General features: G+C 54.2%; 8 protein-coding genes across 8 annotated transcripts; 4 read left to right on the top strand and 4 right to left on the bottom strand.

Moving 5' to 3' along the window:
- Positions 1-306: 306 nt before the first annotated feature.
- F5144DRAFT_583924 (uncharacterized protein) lies at positions 307-2857 on the bottom strand. The gene is made up of 3 exons (XM_066789583.1): positions 2503-2857; positions 1075-2168; positions 307-978 (listed from the first exon to the last, which is right to left on the bottom strand). Exons 1-3 carry the CDS (start codon positions 2642-2644, stop codon positions 541-543), a joined length of 1674 nt encoding a protein of 557 aa, XP_066640374.1. The 5' UTR covers positions 2645-2857; the 3' UTR covers positions 307-540.
- A 1398-nt stretch (positions 2858-4255) lies between these two features.
- On the top strand, positions 4256-6091 carry F5144DRAFT_583929 (uncharacterized protein). The gene has a single exon (XM_066789584.1). It carries the CDS (start codon positions 4370-4372, stop codon positions 5780-5782), a length of 1413 nt encoding a protein of 470 aa, XP_066640375.1. The 5' UTR covers positions 4256-4369; the 3' UTR covers positions 5783-6091.
- Positions 6092-6389: 298 nt separating this feature from the next.
- Positions 6390-9620, top strand: F5144DRAFT_497327 (uncharacterized protein; the record flags this gene model as incomplete). The annotated part of the gene is made up of 5 exons (XM_066786200.1): positions 6390-6884; positions 7002-7189; positions 7280-7458; positions 7585-9077; positions 9147-9620. The coding sequence occupies 5 exons, from the start codon at positions 6390-6392 to the stop codon at positions 9618-9620; spliced, it is 2829 nt and encodes a 942-aa protein (XP_066640376.1).
- A 166-nt stretch (positions 9621-9786) lies between these two features.
- Positions 9787-12029, bottom strand: F5144DRAFT_583934 (uncharacterized protein). The gene is made up of 4 exons (XM_066789585.1): positions 12012-12029; positions 11838-11848; positions 11497-11699; positions 9787-11425 (listed from the first exon to the last, which is right to left on the bottom strand). Exons 3-4 carry the CDS (start codon positions 11583-11585, stop codon positions 10159-10161), a joined length of 1356 nt encoding a protein of 451 aa, XP_066640377.1. The 5' UTR covers positions 11586-11699; positions 11838-11848; positions 12012-12029; the 3' UTR covers positions 9787-10158.
- Positions 12030-12155: 126 nt separating this feature from the next.
- On the bottom strand, positions 12156-14699 carry F5144DRAFT_368681 (copper amine oxidase). Its single transcript, XM_066784469.1, has 4 exons — positions 14510-14699; positions 14225-14449; positions 13960-14167; positions 12156-13906 (listed from the first exon to the last, which is right to left on the bottom strand). The coding sequence occupies exons 1-4, from the start codon at positions 14570-14572 to the stop codon at positions 12246-12248; spliced, it is 2157 nt and encodes a 718-aa protein (XP_066640378.1). The 5' UTR covers positions 14573-14699; the 3' UTR covers positions 12156-12245.
- Positions 14700-17737: 3038 nt separating this feature from the next.
- On the top strand, positions 17738-20639 carry F5144DRAFT_583946 (uncharacterized protein). Its single transcript, XM_066789586.1, has 5 exons — positions 17738-18065; positions 18265-18577; positions 18714-19320; positions 19430-19978; positions 20169-20639. Exons 1-5 carry the CDS (start codon positions 17879-17881, stop codon positions 20373-20375), a joined length of 1863 nt encoding a protein of 620 aa, XP_066640379.1. The 5' UTR covers positions 17738-17878; the 3' UTR covers positions 20376-20639.
- A 39-nt stretch (positions 20640-20678) lies between these two features.
- F5144DRAFT_658606 (uncharacterized protein) lies at positions 20679-22772 on the bottom strand. Its single transcript, XM_066793212.1, has 4 exons — positions 22430-22772; positions 22321-22360; positions 21288-22256; positions 20679-21208 (listed from the first exon to the last, which is right to left on the bottom strand). Exons 1-4 carry the CDS (start codon positions 22649-22651, stop codon positions 20799-20801), a joined length of 1641 nt encoding a protein of 546 aa, XP_066640380.1. The 5' UTR covers positions 22652-22772; the 3' UTR covers positions 20679-20798.
- Positions 22773-23362: 590 nt separating this feature from the next.
- Positions 23363-25666, top strand: F5144DRAFT_583952 (major facilitator superfamily domain-containing protein). The gene is made up of 3 exons (XM_066789587.1): positions 23363-24097; positions 24235-24563; positions 24645-25666. The coding sequence occupies exons 1-3, from the start codon at positions 23739-23741 to the stop codon at positions 25532-25534; spliced, it is 1578 nt and encodes a 525-aa protein (XP_066640381.1). The 5' UTR covers positions 23363-23738; the 3' UTR covers positions 25535-25666.
- Positions 25667-25852: the final 186 nt, after the last annotated feature.

The following is a 25852-nucleotide window of genomic DNA, read 5'->3' on the forward strand; positions in this document are numbered from 1 at the left end:
CTGGGGAACGGGAGAGACTTGTTTCTTGCTTATAACTCGGGAATAAATGATTGACGAATGGGATCTTGGTCCCTAACAAGTTCTCCTTTTTATGCTGGGCTTTGCATGGCGCTCTCAATGAGACTGTAATTTGCGCCGGCATGGTATCGTGGTGCGTCTTGATTTCTCCTCTTCCGGTTCCTTCAGCCTACTGTGGGAAAAAAAAAAAGAAAAGAAAGAAAGAAAGGGGGAAAGAAAAAGGAAAGGAGCTGATATCGACTCGGAGAAAACGAAATCGAGCAAAAGAAACGTAAATTGAAACCGGGGGACCAGAGTCCTGCTTTTTCTGCCCCTGGAGTAGCCCTCAACAACCGCACTCAATGCCTGGTATTTTGGTTACTTCTGATAACTACCTCCACTCCCTGACATACGCCCCAACCTCACCTCCCCGTAACGAAACTCATCGACATATCATATCATATTTTACATACATGTATCTTACGAGAATTACAATATCCAACAGCCAACAGGCAGCACATCGCCTCATCCAACTCTTTCCAATCAATCCTTACCATCCCCATCTCCATCCCCATCTTCCTTCTCCTGCAGTGTCACGTCAATGCCGCCCGGCACCTTCCGTATCTCGTACTTCCCACCGAGCACCAGATCCTTCGCGACCAACTCCCTCGTACGTCCGAGACTCTCGATGGCGGCGATACGGTCGATGGTGCCCTGGAGGTGCTCGCGGAAGCCCGGCTGGGCCACGATCTCCTGGAAGGCGAGGTGCATGGGCACGGAGCTGGCGCGGACCTGGGCGTCGCTGGTGATGCTGAAGAGGTTCAAGCGGTCGAAGGCGCGCACAAAGTCGACGCGGGTCATGATCTCCTGGGCCTTGTAGAGGGGGTACGACGGGAGCACGTGGCCCACCACGGGGTCATACGTGGTCTCCATCTCTTTCTCCTTGTCTACGAGGGCGGTAGCGAGGACAACCGCGGCCGCCTGAGAAGTATGGTTAGCACGATGTAAGAGGGATGGGGGGGCTGGGCACATGAAGGCGGCGGTGAGGACTAGGGGTGGAGGATGAGGATGACTTACCGCCCACTTCTGCTGGTCCATCACATCGTCGTCCATCTCCTCCCCAAGGATCCAGCATTGGTTCAAAAACCACGTTTTTTCCAACTCTTTAATCTTGTCACAGGCCAAGAGCATGTCGTCACTCTTTGCGACGCGGTTCAAGAAGTTCAGTCGCCCGCCGACGCGGTCGTAGACTTGCTCGAGGGTCTCAGAACTTGGGTGCTCATTGAAGTACCGCTGACGGTAGTTCTTGAGAGCAGCCGTCGCCTGCGTCTTGGGCAGGTCCAGAATCGTGAGGACATCCATCCGCGTCGCCAACTGCTTTAGCCGTTCATAGACCCAGTAGTCATCGCTGTTGAAGACCATAGTTACGAGGTTTGAGGCCGCCCATTGCTCGGCCCGTTGCTGCAATAGTTCAATCAGGTCCTTGCCATCGTCATCATCCCGGATCAGGTGCATTTGGTTGATGATGACCACCAGCGGCGCCTTGACCTTGGCCCGTCTCCGCAGGGCCACCTTTTCAAGCTTGTTGAGGGCGCGTTCAATATCGAGAAGGGCGGTGGTATCCCTCGGGCCGCGCTCGCTGAAATAACCGCCAATGTAATCCTCGTGAAACTCATAGTCCAGGGCCTTGCCTAGGCGGATCCTGAAGATTTCGAGGTCGGCGTGCGCCTCAAACATGGCCACGCCATCGCCGTCGATCTTGCGCATCGCTTCCAGCAGCATGCTGCTCTTGCCGGTGCCCTTCTCGCCGATGAATAGATGATAGTGACCTTTACTGCGGCCGGCAACAATGGCATCCACAATGGGCTGCTCGGGCCTCTCCACCCAGTGGGTAGCCGAGGCGGTGTGCGCCAGCGGGAGATCCTTCCCTATCGCCGCAAGTTCGAGGACGGGGTCGCCAGGTTCGAAGGCGTTGGACATTTTGTGGAGTACCATGTACTTGTATGACTTGTGGTAAGCATACGCCGCCAAGCCAAAACCGGCTCCCAAGACGAGTATCGAGGCGAACGAGGTGGCAGCGGCCTCCACCATTTTAGCAAAGATAGAAGCGTTGGCATCCTGATCTGGAGGCGGCGGCGGCGGTGGTGGTGGTGGCGGGCTAGCGTGCGATTCTGATATTGATATTAGTGACCTGGTACAAAATAATACCAAAACCGGTAATAGTAGGAAGGAAAGAGGGTCGTTCTTGGTCGGAGTCCGGATCATGGCCGCAGGGCCGTGAAAACATGTGACCATCCAAGGCTGAAACCAGCCGCACGATTGGTTACACAAAGTGCTGACCGCGTCGCCATTGGCCTAACTCGTTCTAGGCACATCCAAATCTGGGAGTTGGTCCAGTGGCCTGGTGGCGCAAACGGCGGAGGACTCCTGGGACTGTTCGTTCGGGACTGTGGTGATGGCGAAAGGGGCAGCACGGGTGATGGTGGAAGATGAAGGTACACGCACCGTGTGGTCGGGGAGGCTCGCTTGAGAAGGGCCTGCGAATTCCTAATCCCGCGCATGAAACCCTCGACTCCCTTGGGATGCCGATACGCTGGGCCCTCGCTGCCGTCAGCGCAAATCGACACCCTGCCCTTGCTGAAAACATGTTTCAAGAATCGAAAAGAAAAAGAATAAAATAGAACAAAAAAAAAAGAAATTCTTCTGGCTGACGCAAATAAGAAATAAAGAAAAACCAATTGGGATATTCGAGTGAGCGACTTTAAAATGAAGGCGGGAAGCGAAGTAAAGAAAGTAAAGAGCGAGTGAAAATGGCGGACTCTGCGCCACGAGGATGAGAAAACGAGGTGTTGTGAGAGCGGCGTCGTTGGTTCCAGGCTATCCCTGGATAGCGCTGTGCACGGCAGCTGAAGCCCCTGGCCTGTCCAGATCTTGGCAGGAACCGACCCGCCTTAGCCTCGATATTCCCATCAGCTGTCGCACAGTTGCTCACAGCTGTCACCGACTTCCTTCCTGTCAACCACAGCGAAAGTGTCTCTTCTCTCCCAGAAGACTTGGTTTTTTTTGTTGTTGGTTTTTGGTGATAGACTTGTTTTTCCCTCTGTTGGCTCAATTCTTCTTTTCCTTTTCTGTTTTGACTTTCACATTATTATTTCTTGTGTTTTCTAGGCTGCCTACCATCCATCATCTTAGGTTCCTGCCTTCTTTTTTCTCCGCTTTCCTGTGTACTGGGAGCCACCATCTTCAACTACATTTGTGTGAAAGCCGGTGGTCAAAACAGGAAGTTTATACAACTCTCAAGAAAACCAAAATGTAAAGAAGTGATTGTATGTCTTTCGGGAACTTGGAAGAGTTACCGGTAGACCCAAATGGAACTTGGCTGAGCAAATCTACCTAGATCACCCATATTTCTTCCTAAGATATGCTGAAGTTCCTGTTAACTAGGATCACAGCCATGCTCCTGTTGCTTCTGTGGCGCATAGATACACTACTAATAATGAGGGTTGCCTTGCGGGTTTTTGTTTGCCTCTATCAACAACCGCAGTCTTTGGAGCTACCAACTTTGTCAACCTCCATCCATACAACATGGAGCGGCCAACCAGGGTTTTTCTGTTTGCGATTGTTAGGTTAATGTGCCCTGTGTAAAGGCTAGAAATTTGACATAACAATGGGTGCTTGCATTATATACACAAGAGGCGTGAATGTTACAGGGGTCCAATGCAGAGAGCGCCTGGCTTAGACACTTCGTTGCAGACATACGGATCCTACATCCAAGCACCACAGTGAGTTTTGGCACTAAATCGCACATCTAGTCGAGATTCTATATAGCTACCTACAATCCTTGGTTAAGCTTCTCTGTGGGAAACCATTTGTTGTCTAAACAAGACGCGTTCTTACTCTTGCAATGGGAACTTCTGCCGTCTGAACAAGACGCGCTTCTGCTCCTGCCCCTGCCATTTTGTGTGATGGAATATTATACCGTCTGAACAAAACGCGCTCTTGCTCTTGCTCTTGCTCCTCCTTCTCTTGCCATTGCGTGCAATTACCATGAAAACTGTCTCCCGCACTGTCCCTGGCGAGTCTCTTTCGAGAGCAAGCCCAACAACCCCGCGGTCAGCGATCTCACAATACTTTCTTTCTACCGATCAGTTGGATCCCCTGCTTTGTGCGTGCACTGAAGAACCCTCTCATCACTCTTAATTATAGGCCTTGTCACATCCAGGACTTCAAGCTTTACTTCACTTTCCAAATTCTCTTACTGGTACCAAGGGCAGAGGTCTGCCAAACTGACGGCATGTGTTTATCCGCTTCACTGCTGAATATGCGACCGGCACAAATGCTAACACCTATGGTTTAGACTTGTTATGGGAACATGAACCGAAAGGAACGGCGTCTCCCCCGGCTTACACCAGAGGAATTAGCCAACCCCTGTACACGAATCTCACTTGATGGGGTTGAGGTACAGCTGTGGCAAGTCGCGCACGTCTATGGAATCAGCCACGATATGCCTAGCCCAGATCTGAGAGGTGGTGCTTCTTCCCATGATTTCCGGGCTTTGTACTCGACCACGACCCAGAATGACAGAGGAACCGCTTCCTCTAGTTCTTCCACAGACACCTTTGCCAGCGATGTCACACAACAGCGTCTGTTGCCCAGTTTGCCGGTGCTGCCATTGAACATCCCCACAAGACGAGTAGCACAGCGTTCAACACCACGAGACGATGGTCGCCCTGATCCTGATACGAATGAACTCCTCCGCCTCATAGATGACTTTGCCGACACAAGTTGGCCTACTGAAGTGGAACTTGAAGAATCACAGATTGAGACTACAGAACCAGCAGCGACATCGATCGGAAACGCACCAAAGCTTGAAGGGGTGATATGGGCAGATCTTTCCTTTCCTCCTCCTCCACACCCTCCGCCCAATAGGTCCTTACCTCCACTGCCGCCGCAGCCGGCTAGGAACAGACATTCCGGTCCGCAGCAGAGGCTGCGTTTGGCCACAGGGCCAGTCGTGGTGCCGGACACGGCACCGGCTACAGCACCCCGACTCCTGCCCCGGGCTGTTGACAAGTCGCCAGAGTATCCAGAGTCGGGCCGTGACGACGACGCAGGATCAGAGCGAACCATTACGCCAAGGGCCTCTCGGAAGCAACTTGCTCCCACGGCACGGCCACAGCTACGGCCACGAGATGTGTCAATGCCTACCGGACAGGTGGCATCAAAACCGCCAGTGGCCAGACCCGGGACAGCCGCAAGAGCCGCATCTGCTTCAATTCTTCGAAATCGTGGCGGAGAGATTTATCGTCCCCGCCGCCAGGAGTTTGGGTCGACTGAAACTCGGCCAAAGGCGGCGTCCCCGACCTTGCCATATCCGCTTCCCGACTTTTTGTTGAATCCTCCGAGCTTCCTGCAGCATCCTCCCGATTTGTCGCAGCAGCCATATCTAAACCAACAGCCGGGCGCCACAGCGAGAGAAAACCCGCAGCTGAATAAAGCCAAGTCTTCGTCAAACGTCGCGACTCCAGTGACTAGCCCGGTGACGCCTACATCAGATGATGATGCGGCTGTAACATCCCGCTGGAGCTCCGATAGTGAGCAGGAGGGGGAGTCAAGGCTGAAGAAGCTGAAGAGAGTTCTCAGTTTCTCGAGATTGCGGCCTCGAAAGTCCAGTCCGTTCCAGAAGCAGACAGGGAGCGAAGCAAACAAATCAATGGCTTCCATTGGAGGAAAACACACTCCCGGCCCGTCGGGATCCCGCAGAGGTAGCAAGACCGGTAACTGATCGAGGGATCGGGAATTTGGGTCGTGTTCTTATGACGGTCGAATCTTGAAATTATGTACTTTCCCGTCGGGAAAAGGCTTGTTCAGGTGCCATTCGATGCTAAATTATTAACATCAAATGAAACAGACTCATGGCAAAGTTGCAGGACAGAGGGATCCGGTAATTGTACATGTACCAGTGCTACCAGGGCTGAAAAGAGCATACTGATAGGGACCGACTTAAGCTTTACATAGGCGCATACCTCAGTTCATCTTATAAACATGAGAGGAATGATAATGGAAGTGATACTCATTCTAGCTTTTTTTGTGATGTTTTGCCGAGTGACAGAATGAAGTCGAGCTCTCGGGCATTATTAGTGGGGGGAGTGGAGGGAAGTGGGGTCATAGGTAGTGTCTCCATAATTTCTGCAGCGCGTGAACCTTCAATGCCTGCCAAAACCAAAAAACGCCAAAATCCGCGTCTCCCCGCCTATCTCATTATCGCCTCGTTTGCGACGATTAGCCATCGTCGCCGCCACCCGCTTGCCTCAAATTCCGTCCCATGTCAAGCCATTTGTTTCCCGGCACACATTTCCATTGTTGGCTCGGAAAATTCAAAAATATGCACCATGGGAAATGAATCTAGCAGACCCGAGCTGCCTGATGGCAGGTCCCGATCGCTATCTCCACTTCCGCGCGACGACCAGCTATCTCCGGATAGCGCTGACGACTTACCGCCCCCTCCATCGACAATGCCTACATCGTTCAGAGTCACGGATAAAGGCTCGGGTCCTCCGGGCGCGCGGGATTCGCTTGCTTGGCGTCGGCGACGAAAACGGTCTCGCAGTCTTTCTCCCAAGTCAACTCGCGCGACATCTCCCTCTCCTCCTCCCGAAGACCGAATCATAAACGCCAGTCAACCAACCCGACCGGCCCGCGCGGTGTCCCCAGAACAACTTCCCCGACCGGCAACCCAACCCACGTCGTCAACTCGCAAGCGCGGCCGGGAGACTTTCTCCGAGAAGAAGCGGAGGGAGCTCAAAGAGGCTGCCGCAGCTGCACACGTTGGAATCGACAAAAGTGAAGCCGAAATCGAAGAGTTCAACAAGCGCATGCGCGGTTCTGTCGCGCCTTCCCCATTTCCCCCAGAAAATACAGACCAGCCGCTCGACGAGCTTGGGTCAGCAAGTGATGTCGAGGAGGAGGCCGCACTTCCACAGACTCTCTCATCGTCGGAGCAGGCTAGGTTGAGCAACAAGAGCAAGGGAAAGGGCAAAGCGGCCATCAGAGATGTCATACAGGAAGAAGCTGCGGCCGTTGCCGACAGCTCAATAATCGATGACGACCCCCAACCGAGCACACTGCCGCAGGGAAAGCGTGGTCGGCGTGATAGTAATTCCAAATCGCGTAAAAAACGGAAGTCGCGGGCGTCGAAGGGGAGCTTGGACGATGCGATGGAGGTGGTGGGGGCGACAGAGGAGGATCTCAACCAATCAGCATCGATTCTTGCTGACGAGAGCTTTCGGCCCGATGATATTGCCGCTGCAAACCAGGAAAATGAAAATGGACATTCCGGAACGACGACGCGCTTAATGCCCAACGAACATCAATCCGACGGCAGTATATCTCCCGAACCATCGAGAGCGTCAGCGACCGACTCCCACGGCTCCCACTCTGACCCTGGATACGCCGAACCGGGTGGGCAGGGGCCGTTGATGCTCAAGCCTGGGATGGGCATGGACGACACGATTGACTCACCTCATTCCGAGGACGACCACCATTCTACAACGGATGACGAAGCAAGCGAAGGTGGCGATGATGGAGTGTCGGTGATTTCCGCACCCGATGGCTCACTTGTCGCGTCCGACTCAGACAACCAGAATGAGGCAAGCGCTCCTCTTTCGCCTGTCGCCTCCGATACAGGCAGCGATGCAGAAGAAAGCAGCCCCCCCCTACCGCGCAACCGGGAGTCGGTCTCGCCGCCTCTCGGCTCGTCCGTCAAGAGTTCCCGTCATAGCGCCAAGAGGCAGGCAAAGCTGCCCTTTTTCTCTCGCCAGGAGGAAAACAACGTGCAAGCTTTTGCCGAACTTCCACACGAGAACGCCGCATCCCCGACCCAACTAAGGCGTTCAACAAGGCGCCGGCCAGCTCCACGTGTGGAGGCTGACGCTGTCGCAGAGGATTTGGATGGGCAGGATTCGGATCGGCAGACCAACAACATAGGGGCATCGCAGTACCGAACCGGACCTCTTTCCTCTTCCGAGCGGAATCGGGTCACGAGCGCAGTCGAGCGCTTCCGGGAAGACGAGGGTCTGACACAGGAAGAGATCAACCAAGTGATTCACGACAACCCCCAGACGAGTAACCGGCCGATTCACCGCCAACTATGGGCTACGATCCAGGATGCCTGCCCGTTTCGCACCCGAAGGAAGCTTATCAGTTGGTGTCGGCAGCATTTTCACAACTGGGCCGGCCGGGGCACCTGGACCCAAGCACAGGACGATGAGTTGGCACATCTGATAGAGATTCATGGGAAGAAGTGGAGTCACATCGCAGGTCTTATCAACCGCTACCCAGGAGATGTACGCGACCGATGGAGGAACTACTTGGTTTGTCGCGAGGTTGTCAAGACCGATGTATGGTCCGAGGGCGAAGAAGAACGGTTCCGCGAGTTGGTGGAAAATTCTATCGATAAGATCCGCCAGCGAACCGGGGAGCACAGCAGCAGAGCTCCCGACGAGCTCCTCAACTGGCTCAACATCAGCGAAGCAATGGGCCACACCAGATCTCGTTTGCAGTGCATCCAGAAATGGAAGAGGATGTGCGAAGCTGCGCCACTGGCCGACAACGTTCCCACGGTACTGCCCCCAGGCAAATCGTGGCGTTTGGAGAAGGCTCGCGAGGAGTTGCGAAGGATTACGGCAGAAGAAAAATACCGTTTAATGTGTGCGGTTCGCGACTTGGGTGTCGGAACAGACACGAAGATCAACTGGAAGCAGATTGTCAATGGCACGTTTCGCAAACGGTACGAGCGCCAGGCTCTTGTGGTTACATGGGGACGGTTGCGGAAGGCTGTGCCTGATTGGGAGTGGAAGACGACCCGCGATTGCGCTCGGTACCTCTGCGAAATGTATGAGCGTGAGGGTAATTTTGGGTCTGTCGATGAGGACGAGAACGACGCAATCGCTTCCACCAAAAAGCAACGGAAAGGCAAAAAAAAGTCTCGTCGTCTAGCGCCGGCGGATGATTCGGCCTCAGAGTCACAAGAACAAACCCCGGCCGACACGGAGCCAAACAGCGACGCGCAGCTATCATCTGTGGTGGACGACGAGAATAACCTTGCGTCTACGGAGCCTCGTCGAAAGAGTGGTAAGAAGCGGCGCGAGGCAAAGAGCGACACACCACCCTCCCAAAATACAGCCGACGAAGACGTCGAGATGGAGGATTCAATGCATGCAGCGTCGCATACCAAATCTGCCAAGAACAGGCCGCACTATGAGGAGGAGCAGAACGGCACCGTCCCGCGGGAGTCGTCGCCAAGTGTGGGCGCCCATGCGGCTCGAACGAAAAGACGGGAGAGGAGAGAAAGTATGACGGAGGACACAGGCACCAAGGAAAAGAGGAAGGAACTTTCATCGCCTGCGTCTAAGGCCACCCTCTCCAAGCCTGCGAAGAGGTCGCGTCGCGATTCTTTGCCGAACGGTGGCGCGGAGGACCTCAAATCCAAGAAGCGGAAGATGACGAGTTTGCAGGCAATGGCCAAAACCAACAGCGCGTCGAAGAGCAATGGGAAGTCTTGGAGTGTGGTCAGCAGCGATATGGAGGATATGGAGGATATACCCGCGACATTGCCTCGATGAGGGTTGGCAGCGCTTGGGGCTGGGAAGCCGTCGTCTTACATTGCTGATTGCTGGAGACTGCTCGTTATGTTGAGTGTATTGTGAAGATCGAGAAGGGGCGGGCGCTGACGAGTATCTTTTGCGCCTCATGCTGTGACCGTAAGGGGTTATCATCGCTGTAAATAATACCTCGCCTAACCGTTTATTGCTCTACAATATCCCGAATTGCTCAGAATCCCAAGGATGAATGCAGGAGCTGACTCGAATGATACATGATTGAGGTTCTAGGTGATGCAAACACGCTGCAGCAGCCTCTGTGAACCTGGACTAATAATACACCAGTAAACGCCAGTCACGCTATACGACGAACCTTCGCAAAAGACCCGCAACCATAACCCCCATGACACAGCCAGCCGTTTTGCGTCTTCCCAACCTCGGCCCAGAACTCAAGCCCAAACACTGTTGGAAACACACGACGAGGTATTAGAGATGTGGCAGATGTGAACAAAAGAAACAACTAAACAAGACTCAAAAGAGGACGACCGGCCAGACGTGACACTCAAGCCTGGCGTTCCTCGAAATAGAACTTCCCCAACCCTTCCCCTGCCCTGGGGTTTCCCAAGGCCGCGTTTCCAATCCTACCCTCGCCCTCGTCGAGTCTCTCCCGAACGATGCGTTCTGCCGCTTCGCGGGTTGACGTCGGTGCGGTGGGTTCGGGGTGGCGCAGTTGCGAGGTGGCATGTGGATGATGATGCGGGCCATGGCGCCGTCTTCTCTCTTGCGCTGGGTTCGTAGCAGCCGACGTAGCTGTCGTGGCCGAGGTTGTGGGCTGAACGGGCAAAAGGCCACGCGTTGTCGTGTCGACAAAAACGTCGCCTGCGGTTCCTGACGACGCAGCAGAAACAGGCGGGTCGGTGTTGTCGAGCGTTACACCATCCATCATCTGAGCCTCCCGCCTTTCTCGCACCGCTGACTGGCTGACGGGAGTATCGCTGCCTGTGTCACGCTCTGTGGGGGGCCGTGCTGCAAAGTCTCGACGGCCGCTGCCGCTGCTGGTATGGTGAGGATTAGGTGATACCATAGCGGTCTCGCTGAGACCCGAGCTGCTCCTTTCCAAGCCCCAATGTGAGGCCGACCCGGTTCCAGAAGCGCCGCTGTTTTGCCAGGGGAGCGGCCGGCGATGATATATGGGCCCCGAGAGCGTGCTGCCTGCGCCCTCGCCGAAGCCGACTAGGCTGGCGTTGCCGTCGTCGGACATGCGGTCCTCGTAGCCGCCCACGCTGCGCGACGTGAGGTTGTCCAGGTCCTCGTCCATGGCGTCGTTGTCGCCTCCCATGTAGCCGCTTGCGCTGACCGAGTCCATCTCGGTCAACATATCCTCATCGCGGTCTTCCCCGAGTGTAGAGTTGTCGTCGCCCACCTCGATAGTGGTGTTGGTGCGCCCGCCGACGCTTTCGGTTGCGCTCGCTGAGCCGACGGTGCTCACTTTCGTGGCGGCGACTGGCTGTCCGGCGGCGTTGAAGTAGGCTGGCGAAAGCCCCGCGGCGGTGGCAGCGGAAATGGCGTTCGCATTGAACCCTGCTAATGTCGGTGTTGTCTGCAAGGCATTGTCGTTGTATTGCGCAAGTCCTGGGGGTGGACCTCGAAGTGTCGAGACACTAGACAAGCCTGTGAGCCTGCTGATCCGATCGGCTCGTTCGGCTTCGAGGCTATTCGCTGAGGGGCTGTGTTGGTGGCCGCGGTGATGGAGGGCACCACGATGGCCATCCTTGATAGCAGTGGTCGATAAGGCAGATAAGGAAGTGGTCGTGCTCGTTGGGGTGCCGCTGGTTGCAACAGGCATGGTCAGTAAAGCGGCCTGGTATTTCCAAGCTGCATTGGCAAGTACGAGACCTACGGTATCTCAGAAGGCGTGTCGGGACGCGACGGCGGTGGTGGAAGATTGATTAGGGTTGGTTGCGATGGTTGTGATGATTGTTGCGGCATCGTAGCGAAAGTTGGTCGTGATCCCAAATGAAAATCAGGGTAAAGGATTATTATGGAGGTGAAGTGTGCTCGAATCCGTCGTGCTGGCTCGTGGTTTTTTTTTTTTTTTTTTTTAAGGTTTAACTAGACGGTACAAAGTATTTCTTACCTAACGTATGGTAAGTACTGAAAGGTAGCCAAAAATTGGGATTAGTGTCATGTATGTCCAAGCTTAACAGCAGCCGGTAAACATTGGAAATGCTTGTGCTTGAATGACTGTTTTTCCTGGCCTGGCACATGAAACGCGATAGCACTGAACTACGGAAGCGGGGGATGACGTCGCAAGGGTCAGAGCGTGCTGTTACAAGGACCCACTTGGAAATTAAAGTTTCCCTGAGGTGGGGGGAGGGGTCCAGTGATCGACACCAACCAAACACCATTTTTCTCTTTTTTTTTTCTTTTTTTCTGGAGCCACCACTTAGGTATCAAGCTCATGCATGAGTCGAGAGATTGATAGCAGCAACAACAACCCGAGACACCAAACCAGGTCCTATATGGTCAGGATGGGCATCCTGTTTAATTCTGGCCACCATCAAAGCGCTACAAAGTGTTGCCTTAGTTAGGTATGTCTTCACCAACTCCCAATCTCTAACCATCAACTTGCTTGTTGACATTGCATTGTCAAACACTCCCGCTTCCATGCGACGCGCAGCAGGAGCTTAGCTGCCCTCCCTCGCCTCCCAGCGACATGCCCGCCATCGATTCTTCCACGCCATCCCCCGGTTTGTTTAAACTGACACTACAGTTCACCGCCTGCTTACTCGACGGTACATCAATTGCTGGGTTCCGATCGAAGAAGTTGACCGGCCTGAGCATGACACGCAGCGTCTCGGCCGGCATGACGGGGAAGTCCTCGACGCGCGGGATGTGGTTGATGCCAAACTGCACCCAGAGGACGGGGTCACCGCCCATGAGGCTGTCCTTCCGGTTGGCCCAACCGCGCACTCCCGCCCCGCCCCGGCTCTGGTTGGTGTAGAGGCCGCCGGCGTACAGCTCACCCTCGGCATAGCGCGTCACGTAGATGTTGTGGTCGGCGAACTCGGCGCGCTTGTTGTGGAAGCTTTCCGAATCCGCGAGGATCGTCTGCATCGGTGGAACCATGACCTTGTACCCCACCGCCGCGTGGTTGACCGGGTTATGGACAGCGGGGTTGATGATTTTAAAGGTGCGGTTTTTGTTCACGTCCAGGTCGAAGCCGCCCGAGGATTTGATCTCGGTCTTTTGTATGGTATATCCAACACCGTGCGGGTTGAGCTTCGGGTCCCGAGGAATGGGTACCGCTTCGTCATATACGATCGAGTTGCCGTGACCCGCAACCATGGGATCGATACGCAGGCTAAACAAGTGCTGGTGGAAGCTTCCCAACACCCCCGGGTGTACGACGGTGCCGAATGGATGAGGCGACTTGGTCAATTCGAGGTCAAGAGGCTGCGTGGACAAGATCCCCGTAGCACGCGCCTCGTAAGCGAGGTCACCGGCCGTGTTGAAGACGAACGACAAGATGTATTCGTAGTTGCTCACCGTTAGGATGGTTTGCAGTACCAACTCGCGGTTTCGAACCACCACGGCGCGGTTCGTCCGATAGTTGGTGTGTTTCCACAGGATGCCGGCGTCCTGCTCGTGGACACAAATCACATTCGGCATGTTTACCGGCTTCCCATAGGTGTCGGACAACACCCCCCCGATGTAGTAGATGCTGCCGAGACAGTCGCAGCCAAGTTGCAGGTTGTTGGCCATGATGCCGGCTCCGGCGTCTCCAAGGTCAAAAGCGGCCTTGCGGTGGAACGGATGGCGCGGGTCTGCATAAGGGATCGACATGTCGGACAAGCTCAGCCGGTAGAAGAGGGGCTTGTTGTCATAGTGAACATCATACAAGACCATGCCTTCTCGCTGGTTGAAGCCGACTTTCAAGTCCCATTTCTGCCAGCGGATCAAGCGGCCCAGCTCGGAAAAGTTCTCGACCGTGAAGGACGCCCCCTCCGGCTGCACAACCTGCAGCGGTTTCAGATCGGTGCGCAGCGTCTGGGCTTCGGGGATATACTCGGCCGCGCTTGTTGCTTGCCATGGAGCGAGGGGTTTCACTTTCTCATCGTGGCCCGTGGGCAAAATATCGATCCGGATCAGCTCCATGGTGGTGGGGTCCATGACGGGCGAGGTAGGGAGAGGGAACGCGTAATGGCAGCTATCTGGCTCAGCCGAGTTCTGAGGGTCTCGCATGTAGAGAAAGCATTGCATGACGCGCTTGTCATCGTAGAAGCTACCCTCCTTCACGCCGTCCGAACCTAGAATACCAAACATCAGAGGTAATTCCACACGCCGGGGAGAAGAATCTTACCGTAAATCCACGGATCAGAGATAACTACAGTCCCCTCAGGAAGTTGGAGTTTGGCTAACTCGGCTTGGACGTCTGGGTGGGCCAGCAAGGCTTTTTCGACCGCGATAAGCTCTTCGCCATCGCCGTTTGCGTGGGTGAACGGGCCGAGTTTCACATTCGCCTCGACCTTGCCCGTTGTGAGGTTCACCACCGCCTCGTGAAGGTTGTGCTTGAAAATTTGTCAATAAGTCTACGGATCGGCGTTGCAAGGAAAGTCCCGACTCACCGTGCCCCTGAAGTAGTAGACAACGAATGCTCGCCGGTCGATGCTACCCGGATGTTGTCCAGCCCGCTCCGCAGCCAGATAGGGGATGAGTTGAGCCTTAGCAGGCTCGAGAAGCGTTACAACCTTGAAGTGGTATTCGATATTATCCGGCCAACATGCCCGGGTGAGAGCCGCAGCTTCGGTGATCTCACGTGCCGTTAGCGGCCCAAGAGGATGGGATTTGGGCTGCGAGGCATCGGCACGGTTTGTTACTCAGCGTCCCTTTTGAGAACGTATCCGACTTACCTTGGGGTCGGCCTTTAGAGGGTCCAATACCCGAGAAGATCCGGAACTTTGCGCACCAGTCATGGCTCCTGGGGCTGATGGTTATAAAAGAAAGAACCAGGCAGGATCGGGATTTCGGTTGTGAAAGTCGATTGATTAAAGTAAGTAGGTACAGTTATTAGGATCAAGGGAGTTGGCAGCGTTCACAAAAGCCCCGAAGTTTGAACTCGGGAAAGGGGCTAGGTGACAAGCTAGGAGATAGGCAGGAGTGATGGGGGGGCCGCAGGTGATGGTGAGATGAAGTGGGAGGGGTAACATTCCAGGTTCACTCATCAATGAATGGCCGTCCACTGCCCTTTCTCGACGGTAACACCGTGGCTTATCAGACCATTTGGACCGCGCATACCCGTTCCACTGTGGCGCCCGCCCAGGCTCAATCTAGCCCCCATCAGTATGATTCTGCTTCCCCAACACGGGATGCCCACTCCACGTACGGTCGTGATACCTATGGCACACTGCCTTAGCCCTCACTGTGATAAGCATTCTTGGCTCTGCTTGGGGGACCACCTCACAGCAGTTCCCAGATTCCCCGCATTCCCCGCATGGAATCCTGGACCACCTGAACACAACGAATGAGAACTTAGTGTTGGGGAAAGCAGAAGTTGTGGAACTGACACGTGCCTCTCACACCAATGCGTGCCACGCTATGAATGGTTGAGATACACAGTAGAGTTGAGAAGACAGGCAGACAGGGCGGCCACGGAAAAGCAAACTGCGGACCCAGACTTCTAGTGTATATCTAGGTACTTATGTACATACATACTAGCGCGTCATGACTCATCCTCCACGACCCAGTTAGCATCTCCATCCAGCCAGGCATGGGCCATTGAATGCCTTCAACCTTGGTTTTTTGCGTTGAAATCAATGATTATCAATCTTCCATATCCGCTCAAAAGGGTCTAGAACTGGTCGCTCTGAGGACAAAAAAAAAAGGCAAGGATGTTGCTATTGTGGGGAGACCGAGAACGTGAATCTGGAAGTGCTATCTTACTTCCATTTAGGGCCGAGTTGATGACTTAGTTCGGTTCTCCAACTCTTGCTGTGACCGCAAGCTGGGCTGCAAACCATGCTCTTAGCCAACCAAACGCGTTTGTGACCCCCCTCCACACCTCTCGGCTAATAGTCGCGTTCTTGTTCATGGAATCATGGTATGGAATCATGGTGTGTCGAAGGATGCGGCCCCACAGGCCGCCGTCCCCGACCCTCTCAAACTTGTGCAACTGCACGTTCTGCCCGACGATCGCCTCGACGACATGCATTCCCTATGCAGTTGGCGATGCATTCCCGCCAATCATTGGTGAACCCCGATGAGGCCGCGCGATTTGAGGAAGGGGCTGAGGTTGAGAACATCTCATTGGGGTACTGTACAATGGAGATTAACATGCTCTTTCGACGATCTTTGGGGTTGTCGACCCATACTCAAGGCCTGGGCCTTACCATTTCGACAGCAAGTTGTCGGGTGCTTTTCGGACCTTCCCCAGCGGCGATATGATCGGCCACCGTTTTCCACCCTTGAGCCGACTGGGCCGTGCACGGAACTCAGGTATCGATAGGCGAGATTACTTAGTGGGCTATAGTGGGTTGTAACTGGCTGCACAGCGTGTCGGTTCTGGGCATGCCGCTTTTTCTCGTGCTTGGAACTGTTTTTGACGCTCTTTCGTGATGCGCTCGAGAGCTTAATCGACACTGACACGGCCAGGCAAGCCAGAACAGCATCTCTTTCCTCCTCAGTGCTGCCGCTCCGTTCTGCTCTAGATGGGGACAACCATCCTCAGAGCCAATGGCGTGATGAATTCGGCCGGAGCTCTCTTTTAGCACTGTCCACGATCTTGCACATGGATGGTTTGCCAGGAAACAGGACTGTAAAGCTCGCCAATCTCGGGTGAGTCGGAGAGTCCTCCTCAACAAGACCACAGCATGAGATCATTGGTTCCACATCATACATGGGACCAGACGGATGTTACGAGGGACAGAACAGTTGACGGGAACAAAGGGTGTGGTCCAAAAACCTCAAAGTTACAAAAGCCTTGCTGCCGATATATTGAATACCGAACAAACAGGGAGCTGAAAAGAGCGAGCTAGATAGGTCCTCCTACGAGTCGCCTACGAGTCGCCTATGAGTATGTCGCCGATTTCTTTTTTGCGTTTAGCCGTTACCCGTCGGCTCGTGCCTTCGGGCTAAGTTTCAGCCATCCTAGGTACCTTATCTACATGTAGGTACTTATTTTCTCTGCAGCCCAGGTGATTATTTCCTCCAGGACAAACCGGATTTGTAAAAGCACCTCCATCCATGTCGGTACATGTGGTTTTACCATGGGATGCTCGTAGCAGCGTCGTATCACTGGATCGCAGACGCGCAGCAGCCCTTTGCAACGCTTACCATTTTGGCCCATTCTGACGGGCTTCCCTGTGGACCAACTTGTCGCAGTTATCTCGCGCAGTAAGATAAAGAAGCTATGTGTGTGCCGTTATGGTATTGGTCATCCATGCATGGGGCCATGGCACTGGGTCCAGTCGCGATCCCAGTTCAGCTGTTCTCTGGATATTTGTCAGATCGGAGGCTAAACGGGCCGGGCAGGCCAGCCCAAGGCCACCAGCCCAAGGCCAGCCCTACATATGGGCCCAACAAATGATTTGGGGTGGTATTAAAGGGCAGCGGGGGCGTTCTACTATGCAACCTTCCTAAAGAATGGAACGTAGGTAGGTACCGTACCTATCTAGCCATGCTTGCAGACGCTCGCACAATCCTCCGGAGAGTCTCTTGTTTGATGCTCTGATAACGCTCCGAGGAGAGGGGGCTACCCAGTTGATTACTTGATTGAGATTGCGGATGAAAGACTCCCTAGATAATCTTTGTAAACAACTGTAACGATTATTGCCATTTGCCACTCACGAGCCTCGGTTTGCTTCGTTGGCCGGAGTGTCCCCCTGGGATTTGGATATACCAGCGGATAATGCTCTGATGGCGTATGAGTGACGCTCCTTTAACCACCTTTGAGACCGGGTCGCGGGTTAACTACCCCTGTGGGTCAGTGTCAGCAAGGAGGAGGGGGGATGTAGTGTACACGTCAGGTCAACCACACCCTCACTCAACTTACCTTCGCTCAGGTTACACAAGGACCCCTGCATAATTATGTGGCGCAGCGGCACTAGGAACGCCATCAGAAGCTAAAAGAATGCAAATGTCCAGCCTCGGTTTTTGCCGAGCGAGCCTTTCCCCAGCTTTTCCGCCCCATCCTTTTGTCTACAAGCTTTCCCGCCCAGGGAGGCTAGCTTACCAAGTACCTCCCAAGGTTTCAAGAATCCTGAGTACAAAGCTCTTGGCAGGCCATGAGCAATCCTCGCCAGCACCCAGGCCTGGCCTGCGAAGAGTGCCGCAGGCGAAAAGCAAGATGCGACCGCGTTCGTCCCAGGTGCGGCATCTGTGTTGAGGCTGGCCATGACTGCGTGATTTTAGACAAGAGACCGCCACGGGGCCCCAAAAAGGGCCAGATTCGGGAGCTACAGTCACGACTCGGTAAGTTCCAGGCGAACGTTCAGGCATGCGTCCACACGAGCGGTGCTCATGGACGGGGTGGTTCTTTTAACTTCTTTTTGACATTCCCCCATCTACACTACGGCCCTGTACGTGTTAGTCGGTGCGCCTGTTTATATCCAAGTTGCCGTATTGATGCCCCCTCAGCCGTCCGTCCTCCATGCTGATCGATTATTCTCAGCACAGCTAGAGCGACTAGTAACCCAGGCTCCTGTGGAGTTCGAGGATACGACTTTAGATGCGTCGGTGCATGCACTTCTGGCATTGGACAACGGGATTGCTATCGACGGCTTAGGGACTCACGAATTCACTTTAAGCGGCAATGTGCCAGGCTCGCAAGGCTCCCACTTCGAAGCGACCGACATCTGGCCTGGCCCTGGGGACATGTCCATAACAAACACGCAAACAGGCCCCAGCGGTCTCACGCCGGCGTCGGTTGGGACGACGTTCTACGAAAGCGAGTGGTACAAGGCCGGTCTCATTGGAAATGATCTGTAAGTTCCTTGCCTTCAATACCTACACACACGAGCAATGCCATACCTAGGTGGGGGGCATCCATGATATGTATGTCTCTGGATTTGAATTCGGGGCTCCACGATGGCTTACCTGTGTTTTGGCGGATAAATCTAGGGATTCGTTATACTTTGAAAGAGTACATGCCATCATCCCCATGATCCACAGGAAGGGCTATGCTGCATGGGCGGCGGGTGACGACGGCGTCTCGCCCGCCCGGGCTTGCCTGCGTTCGGCGATGCGAACTATTGCCGCAGCCACGTCGGCGGGATACCGTGCCATGGGCGACGAGATGTACAACACAACGCGCCGGATGCTCGAGTCGCTCGGTGTCCACGATGATAATCACCTTCCTTGGATGAGGAGATCAAGCCAGGCGCTCGGGAACACGCGCCCGGAAATCGAGCACGAGTGCATCCAAGCCTGGCTTCTCTTAGCTTACTACGACTTCATGCACAAATCTGAGAGGCAGGCGCTCCTGACAGCTGGACGCGCGTTCCGGTTGCTGCAGTTGTCCGGGCTTTTTCGCTTAGACCCGGCGCATGATGCGAGTAGTGATCGTGCCACAACGGTCAGCGAGGCCGTCTTTGCTCACCAGCGCGGGATGCCGGGTGGCTCTTGGAGGGAGACGGAAGAAAAGAGGCGGACTCTCTGGGCTGCCTTCATTCTTGATCGGCTTTCTGGTATGCTCAATGATCGACCCTGGGCGCTGCACGAAGAATTGGTAGGTCGCTTGATTTTCCGCGGAAAGGGCTCTCGTTCTTGGGTATGTGCTGTGCATAAGAAGATAAGTGACCGACTTACACATAGGTACCTACTTGTCCATCCATAAGATCAACACGCGTCTTCCCATACCCGAGGCGGACTTCCAGACCGGCCAGCAACCCCCTCTGATGGGCTTTCTCCTGGACGTTATGTGCGAGACGTGCCCTACCGACGGCAACACCGGCACAACTGGCTGCGACACGCTATCCCCATTCGCCGAATGCGTCATCCTGGCGAGCCTATGCGGACACAGCGTGGCACACCGGCAGCTCGTGAAGTCCAGCACCTTCGCCGACCGCACGCCCGAGTCGCAAGTCTTTTGGAGGCGGCACGAGCGCCTTGCCGCTGCAACGAGGACACGCGTCGAGGAGCATACCCGGAGGATCAACGAGGCCGCGAGCCGCGGCGTTGCGCCGCCAAAGTGTGACCCGATGTGGGCCTTCAACCGCGTTTTGGCCTGTGGCGCGTCCGTCGCCATCAGCGACACGGCCGAGGCCAATCCGTGGCAGACCTTCGAGGATTCAACCACGGCTATGGCCTCCGCACAGCTCTCATACCAAAGTGTTGCTGAGGTGGTACTTTACCTGCAGAACGTGCCGCGGCTGGCGTTCCCAAAGGTATGTCGGCTTCTATTTAGAATATGATATTGATATCCAGATCGGGCTCTTGTCCCAGGCGACTATCATACCCCTTAGCTCTTCGAGTCCTCCCCTCCGTGCTGACCAGGTGTGGTCCTGGGTCGGCTATTCGTCCCCCTTTTCGTATACACTGGGATGTTACATACTCACAGAGAATTCATAAATCTAGATTCACCCTTTCCTTCCCATACCAATATCGTTAGTGGCGAGCTCCCTTAACTCTTCCATAACGCACATAACAATATCTAGCGAAGAAAGGTCGAATAGCGTCAAGGTTCTGTTGGGTTTCTTGAAGTATATGGGTTATTATAATCACTTGGCAAGCACGATTCTTCAAAAGCTAGAGACAGATAGCGCAGAAAGACAAGTCGGATGAGGGCTGCCATAGGTGTCCATGCCTTGGCAGTCAGCAAGCAATCAGCTAACAGCCTAACATTCTCCTGTGGTTTGCCTCAACCTCGAGACACGCAGACACATATCACGCACTCTTGTCCCCATAGCGTGGTTCACATATTTTCTTTTCTTCTTCGCATACACAGATTCTAGATATTAAAGTGCATGGAGGAGAAACCACCAGCATTCTAACAGACTAGATAGAGCCTACTGAATCATGAATGCAATGGACCACTTTACTATCTCGCCTAAGGTACCTACTAAGTGTGTACGGACCGGTGGGTAGGTACTCAGCCGACAACACAGAAAACACCAGACTCGGAACATTCTATCGCATTAAACTCTCTCTCTCTTCCAACCCCCGGTCGCCATTCGTCTTCCACATTGGAACACTGCCTCTCCTCCTTCACCTGTACAGACCACGGGCAGAGGCAGACTTGAATAAACTCTCCGCAGCTGTGGGCAGTGCTGTAGGATCGACCTTGCGCAAGCTCAGACTGCCACGAACCAGTTGGGGCGCAAAGCCGTTAATCGATGCCTGCTCGAAGCCATGCATGTTGACCGACTCCTCGGCGCTCAGGATCTGGCGCGCGCGGATCGTGCGTAGGACGCGCAATTCCTCATCGTTAAGCTTTTCGAGATCTTCCAGCGTTTCGTTGCCCGGCTCGACTTGCACACTTCGGAGCTTCTGGAGCACCTCCTGGTGCTTTTCGGGCGCGACTTCGTCAAAGGCGTGCAGACAAAAGTCGACCGATTTGGAGACGAGACCTTGCGTGAGCTTCCCGCCTACATCGGTATCGGCATGGCCTTGAATGACTAGGTTTTCGGAGTGTGAGCTGGCAAGCTAAGGGCCCCCCCTGGGGCTGTGGCGGAAGTTGGGTGAAAGGGAACTCACTTGGCTTGAAGAATCCAAATGCTCGGTCGAACCCGTCCTCATCAAAGTCGCTGAGCACCGGTTCATCCCCTTTACGAATCTGCCGAAGTGCCGCCAATACAACGAGGAGGAAGCGTGAGTAGCTCTCAGCCACCCTGGTAGAGTGCCACTTAGCGGCCTCATACTCGGTACAGTCGCCCCGGCGGACTGCCTGGATAGTCATAGCAGCCGAAAGCGCGCTAGCCGAGGCGAGGTGCACGCCGGAGCTGAAGTACGGGTCAATGAAGCAGCCCGCATCGCCTACCAGGCGTAGATTTGGACCCGCGTACGCGGACGCACTGTACGACCAATCTGCCGCCGCCTTGACGTTGGATACGAGCTCGGCATCAGCCAGGCGCTCATGGATGTGCGTCGAGAGGCTCACGCAGTGCTTGTAGAAGTCCACCATAGAAGGGGATCCCAGGGCTTTCTTGTGCGCGACGGATAGGTCCTGGCGTATGACGACACCAACAGACATGGTTCCGTCGTGTAGAGGGATTGCCCAGCACCAGCCACTGCCGTCCGTCAAGGCTTCGAAGAACGGGGAGCCTTCCTGCCGAGTGCCTGGGGCATAAGTCTTACACCCCCTCCAGTAACCCCAGGTCGCGGCGTTCTTGAGCGCCTGGTTGTGCTTGCGGTTCTTGAGATACTTGGTGGAAATCAAGCCGTGGCGCCCACTAGCATCGATGATATAGTCACACTTGATGGAGCCCGTGGTACCGTCGGCCTTACGCACCCATGACGCCGAGGTCACCCGTCCTGGGTTGCAGACCTTCTCGTCGGCGGGAAAGTCGGGTTCGGGTGGTGCGAATTCGAGTGACTCGACTTTAACGCCTTGAAATACGATGGCACCCATCTTTTCCGAATGATCTAACATTAGTTTATCTGATTCGGAGCGGATCACATTCCACGAGTAGCCATGTTCGCCGTTGACGGCGCGAAAGTCGGTATCTGTATTTCGGGACGGATCGAGTTAGCTATCTCTTCTGTTTGGGCAGATATTGTTTTTACTTACAGCCAACTCGCTTGTTGTTCAATTTGAACGCCGCGCCGTTCTGCCAGTATTGATATGTTAGTACCTAGGTAGCTAGCTGAATATCTCTCTAGCCGGTCTAGACGCTCACCTTGTGGCAGAACCCATAGTCGTCAAACGTCTTCTCGAGGTCGATGAAGCGCAAATGGTGCCTCAGAGACGCCAACATTGTCTCACCAATGTGATACCTCGGAAAATGATCGGCCTCGAGCACCACGACGTTTACCCCTTCCCGAGCAAGCGTCGATGCTGCGTACGACCCCCCAGGTCCTCCTCCAATCACCAGAACTGAACAGGACTCGGGGATGGACATGCTACCTATGTATGATATGAACAGAAATCGAAGGATCTCTTAGCAACGAATTTGATCAGTGGGGTGACACGGCCAGGTCAGGTTGTGAAAAGGCTCGAGCCTAAAATAGAGGAAAGCATACCTTATTTAAGAGATGACAAGAATACCTTGACACGAATTAAGGTATTAATTACCTCCAGTGTGATCAAAGCATAGGCAACAAACCATGTCCCGGAGAAAAAGAAAACATCACATAGCGTTACGCTGTCTAAGATTGTCCCTTATGCACTGCGCTGTCAGCGCTCAGGATCAACCACGTTTGTGACGGTTTCATTATTTTGATCTTGACCCAAGTCAATCATTGGGGTGTAATGCTTCCTCCACCCCTTCTTGACCTTGCTTCTGCACCTTGAAACTACACACTTCCTTGGCCGGGCCGCCGGGGCAATGTCTTCGCCCTTTCCGGTTCCTTCTCGGCAACCGGAAGTCAGGTAGGTACACCAATCGTCGTGTGTGTGGAACTCGGAGCTCCGTCGATGCGAGCCGGCCGCAAAGATTCATGTTGGCCTCCATGTCTGTAGGCGTAGCACCATCCATGTAGTAGAATGACGAAGTACACAGTAGATAACCTAACGTTGCACGAAACGCCGAGTTTTCCCGGGACTTACGGCTAATTGCCCAAGAAACTCCTAATGTGTAATGAGCACAGTGAGTTGTGTCCGCCGGGTCAGGCTCAATCAACTGAGGCCCAAGCTGTCTGGTTACTAATGTCTGGTTACTAATTGTAGTAATGGTAGAAACTCCGGAACTCCGTGTCGATTACCTCATCTCCACAGATTTGCCAACAAAGAAATTGCGATACATCAGTTCACACCAGCCTTCATAGGTCCGCGAAGCAATACTTTCTCCGGCCCTCATGCTTCCTACCTACACAGTTGTCGGGCGCAAACTCGAATGCGTCGATCAGGCTGGGCACCAGGGGCTTCCAGTTTGTCGAACACTGCCACCAGACCCTTGACGCGACCGAGACATCCAACTTGATCTAAGCTGCTGGGGCTTTTCGGGACGAGGCCTTCACTCTCGTGTCCCGCTTGCTAGCGCCAGTGTGATGCCTCCGAACGTCTTTGCAATCATGTCGCGACAAGCCGAACCCAACACATCGCCTGGCTCGGGTGACATGGAGAAAAATCATATCCACGAAGACCAGGGCACCGAGCAAGAACCCATCATTGTCGAATTCCATAAGGACGATCCAGAAAATCCCATGAATTGGGGTCAGATTAGGAAATGGTTCGTTGCTTGCATCGCTACCTTGTCGGTCTTCGTCGTCACCTTCACTTCCTCAGCATACTCAGAGTCCTCCGTCGAAATTCTCCAAGAATTTGGCGCCAGCACCGAAGTATTTGTCGTGGGTGTCTCCGTCTATGTGCTCGGGTTCGCCATCGGCCCGGTAATATGGGCTCCTTTGGTGAGCACGCCTCTCTACCAACCCTCAGACGGTGTTAATTGGGTGCAAATACTAACGGATCTGATCAGTGCGTCCAACTCCTTTTCCCCAATGGCCCCCCGCCATAGTTCCGTCACTGACAGTATTGCTCTCCTAGGTCCGAGTTTTATGGTAGGAGGATGCTCTGGATCATCTCCCATATCGCCATGGTAGCTTTCATTGGGGGCTCAGCTGGAAGCCAAAACATTGCCACTCTCATGGTCCTTCGATTCCTCACCGGCACCTTTGGTGGCTCCCCCATTGTCAACTCGGGCGGTGTCCTCGCCGATATATTCCCTCCCGCCCAGAGGGGTCTCGCCCTGACGCTGTACGCCCTCGCCCCCTTTTTCGGTCCCGTCTTGGGTCCCATCGTTGGCGGCTTCGTCTCAGAGAATGTCGGATGGCGATGGGTACAAGGAGTCTGCTGTATAGCCATCGGCATAGTCGGTACGTGTTCTCGGCCTCTTTGCCCATTGGGAGGGGGGAGGGGAGGAATGCGGCCCCGCGGAAGCTAATATGGACTAATAGGCATCCTTGGCATCATCTTCATTCCCGAGACATACGGCCCGACAATTCTCCTCTGGAGGGCAAGTCGCTTGTCCAAGACTGACGGCAAGACCTATATCAGTGTCCTCGAAAAGAACCAAGGCAAGAAGAAGCCGTCAGAGGTGTTCAAGAAAGCTTTGGTACGGCCATGGGTACTCCTATTCCTAGAGCCCATCGTGTTGGTTGCTTCACTTTACATTGCCGTCATCTACGCCATCATCTACATGTTCCTGCCTGGGATGACCATCGTCTTCAACGTTGGCCGTGGATGGAGCGAGGGCGTCGGCGGCCTGGCGTTTCTGGGTATGGCCGTCGGCATCGTTATCGGAGGGGCTTACGCCATTTACGACAACAAACGGTATATGAAACTGTTTATGGCCAAGACTGCAACTGCGGAATCTCGCTTGCCACCAGCTATGCTTGGTGCTGTCGCCCTCCCGATCGGCATATTTGCCTTTGCCTGGACCAACTTTCCCAGTATTCACTGGGCAGTCTGTATTGTTCTTTCAGCACCCTTTGGTTTCGGCTGTATCCTCGTCGTCCTTCCGGTGGTTAACTACCTCATCGACTCGTACACCATCTACGCGGCTTCGGTTCTCGCAGCATCCGCCATCTTGCGCTCTGTTCTCGCAGCCGCATTCCCCCTGTTCACCGCCCAGATGTACGCCAACCTTGGAATCCATTGGGCGAGCTCCGTGCCGGGGTTTCTAACATTGGCTTGCATGCCATTCCCATTCATCATGTATCGCTACGGGAAGGCCTTGAGGATGAAGTGCAAGTATTCCTTCGAGGCTGCCGAGATAATGAAACAGATGCAGAAGCAGCAAGAAGCGGCCACGAATCCTAACGATGAAGGCGCCGGTGCAAAGTAAAGGGAGGCGCATGCTTCTAGCCGAGAGTGTGGGCGCTATTGACAAGGAGATGACTGGCAGTACTGCTCTGTAAAATAGTCTACGTCTCTGGAAGGAATGCAGGTGGATTTGTACCTCTAGATAGATAATGGGATCATGGGGCATGTTTTATGTCACCTTGACACGTTCCTCTTTTTGTTTGGACTCCCAATAAAAACATGAGGCAGGTACCTATTCTTTCTAAATCTCTTCGGTGTTGAACAGTGGCATATAACAGCTATATGGAAAACAAGAAGACTTCCACGAATTCGAAAGCTTTCCTTCTCTCACGGCGTGGCC

This window comes from Chaetomium tenue (assembly GCF_020726465.1).
Source record: "Chaetomium tenue strain MPI-SDFR-AT-0079 chromosome Unknown F5144scaffold_6, whole genome shotgun sequence".
Classification (NCBI taxonomy): domain Eukaryota; kingdom Fungi; phylum Ascomycota; class Sordariomycetes; order Sordariales; family Chaetomiaceae; genus Chaetomium; species Chaetomium tenue.

Coding starts and splice junctions, on each gene's coding strand:
- F5144DRAFT_583929 (XM_066789584.1), top strand. CDS start 4,370: ATGAACCGAAAGGAACGGCGTCTCCCCCGGCTTACACCAGAGGAATTA.
- F5144DRAFT_658606 (XM_066793212.1), bottom strand. CDS start 22,651: ATGTCCATCCCCGAGTCCTGTTCAGTTCTGGTGATTGGAGGAGGACCT. Junction 22,361..22,429: donor ACTATGGGTTCTGCCACAAG/GTGAGCGTCTAG, acceptor CAATACTGGCAG/AACGGCGCGGCGTTCAAATT. Junction 21,209..21,287: donor ATTTGGATTCTTCAAGCCAA/GTGAGTTCCCTT, acceptor CCGAAAACCTAG/TCATTCAAGGCCATGCCGAT.
- F5144DRAFT_583952 (XM_066789587.1), top strand. CDS start 23,739: ATGCCTCCGAACGTCTTTGCAATCATGTCGCGACAAGCCGAACCCAAC. Junction 24,098..24,234: donor CCGGTAATATGGGCTCCTTT/GGTGAGCACGCC, acceptor TTGCTCTCCTAG/GTCCGAGTTTTATGGTAGGA. Junction 24,564..24,644: donor TATAGCCATCGGCATAGTCG/GTACGTGTTCTC, acceptor ATGGACTAATAG/GCATCCTTGGCATCATCTTC.
- F5144DRAFT_583934 (XM_066789585.1), bottom strand. CDS start 11,585: ATGCCGCAACAATCATCACAACCATCGCAACCAACCCTAATCAATCTT. Junction 11,426..11,496: donor GACACGCCTTCTGAGATACC/GTAGGTCTCGTA, acceptor TGTTGCAACCAG/CGGCACCCCAACGAGCACGA.
- F5144DRAFT_583924 (XM_066789583.1), bottom strand. CDS start 2,644: ATGTTTTCAGCAAGGGCAGGGTGTCGATTTGCGCTGACGGCAGCGAGG. Junction 2,169..2,502: donor CGAGCCTCCCCGACCACACG/GTGCGTGTACCT, acceptor TATCAATATCAG/AATCGCACGCTAGCCCGCCA. Junction 979..1,074: donor TGGACCAGCAGAAGTGGGCG/GTAAGTCATCCT, acceptor CATACTTCTCAG/GCGGCCGCGGTTGTCCTCGC.
- F5144DRAFT_583946 (XM_066789586.1), top strand. CDS start 17,879: ATGAGCAATCCTCGCCAGCACCCAGGCCTGGCCTGCGAAGAGTGCCGC. Junction 18,066..18,264: donor GGAGCTACAGTCACGACTCG/GTAAGTTCCAGG, acceptor GATTATTCTCAG/CACAGCTAGAGCGACTAGTA. Junction 18,578..18,713: donor GGTCTCATTGGAAATGATCT/GTAAGTTCCTTG, acceptor GGATAAATCTAG/GGATTCGTTATACTTTGAAA.
- F5144DRAFT_368681 (XM_066784469.1), bottom strand. CDS start 14,572: ATGACTGGTGCGCAAAGTTCCGGATCTTCTCGGGTATTGGACCCTCTA. Junction 14,450..14,509: donor CTCTAAAGGCCGACCCCAAG/GTAAGTCGGATA, acceptor GATGCCTCGCAG/CCCAAATCCCATCCTCTTGG. Junction 13,907..13,959: donor CTCTGATCCGTGGATTTACG/GTAAGATTCTTC, acceptor TTGGTATTCTAG/GTTCGGACGGCGTGAAGGAG.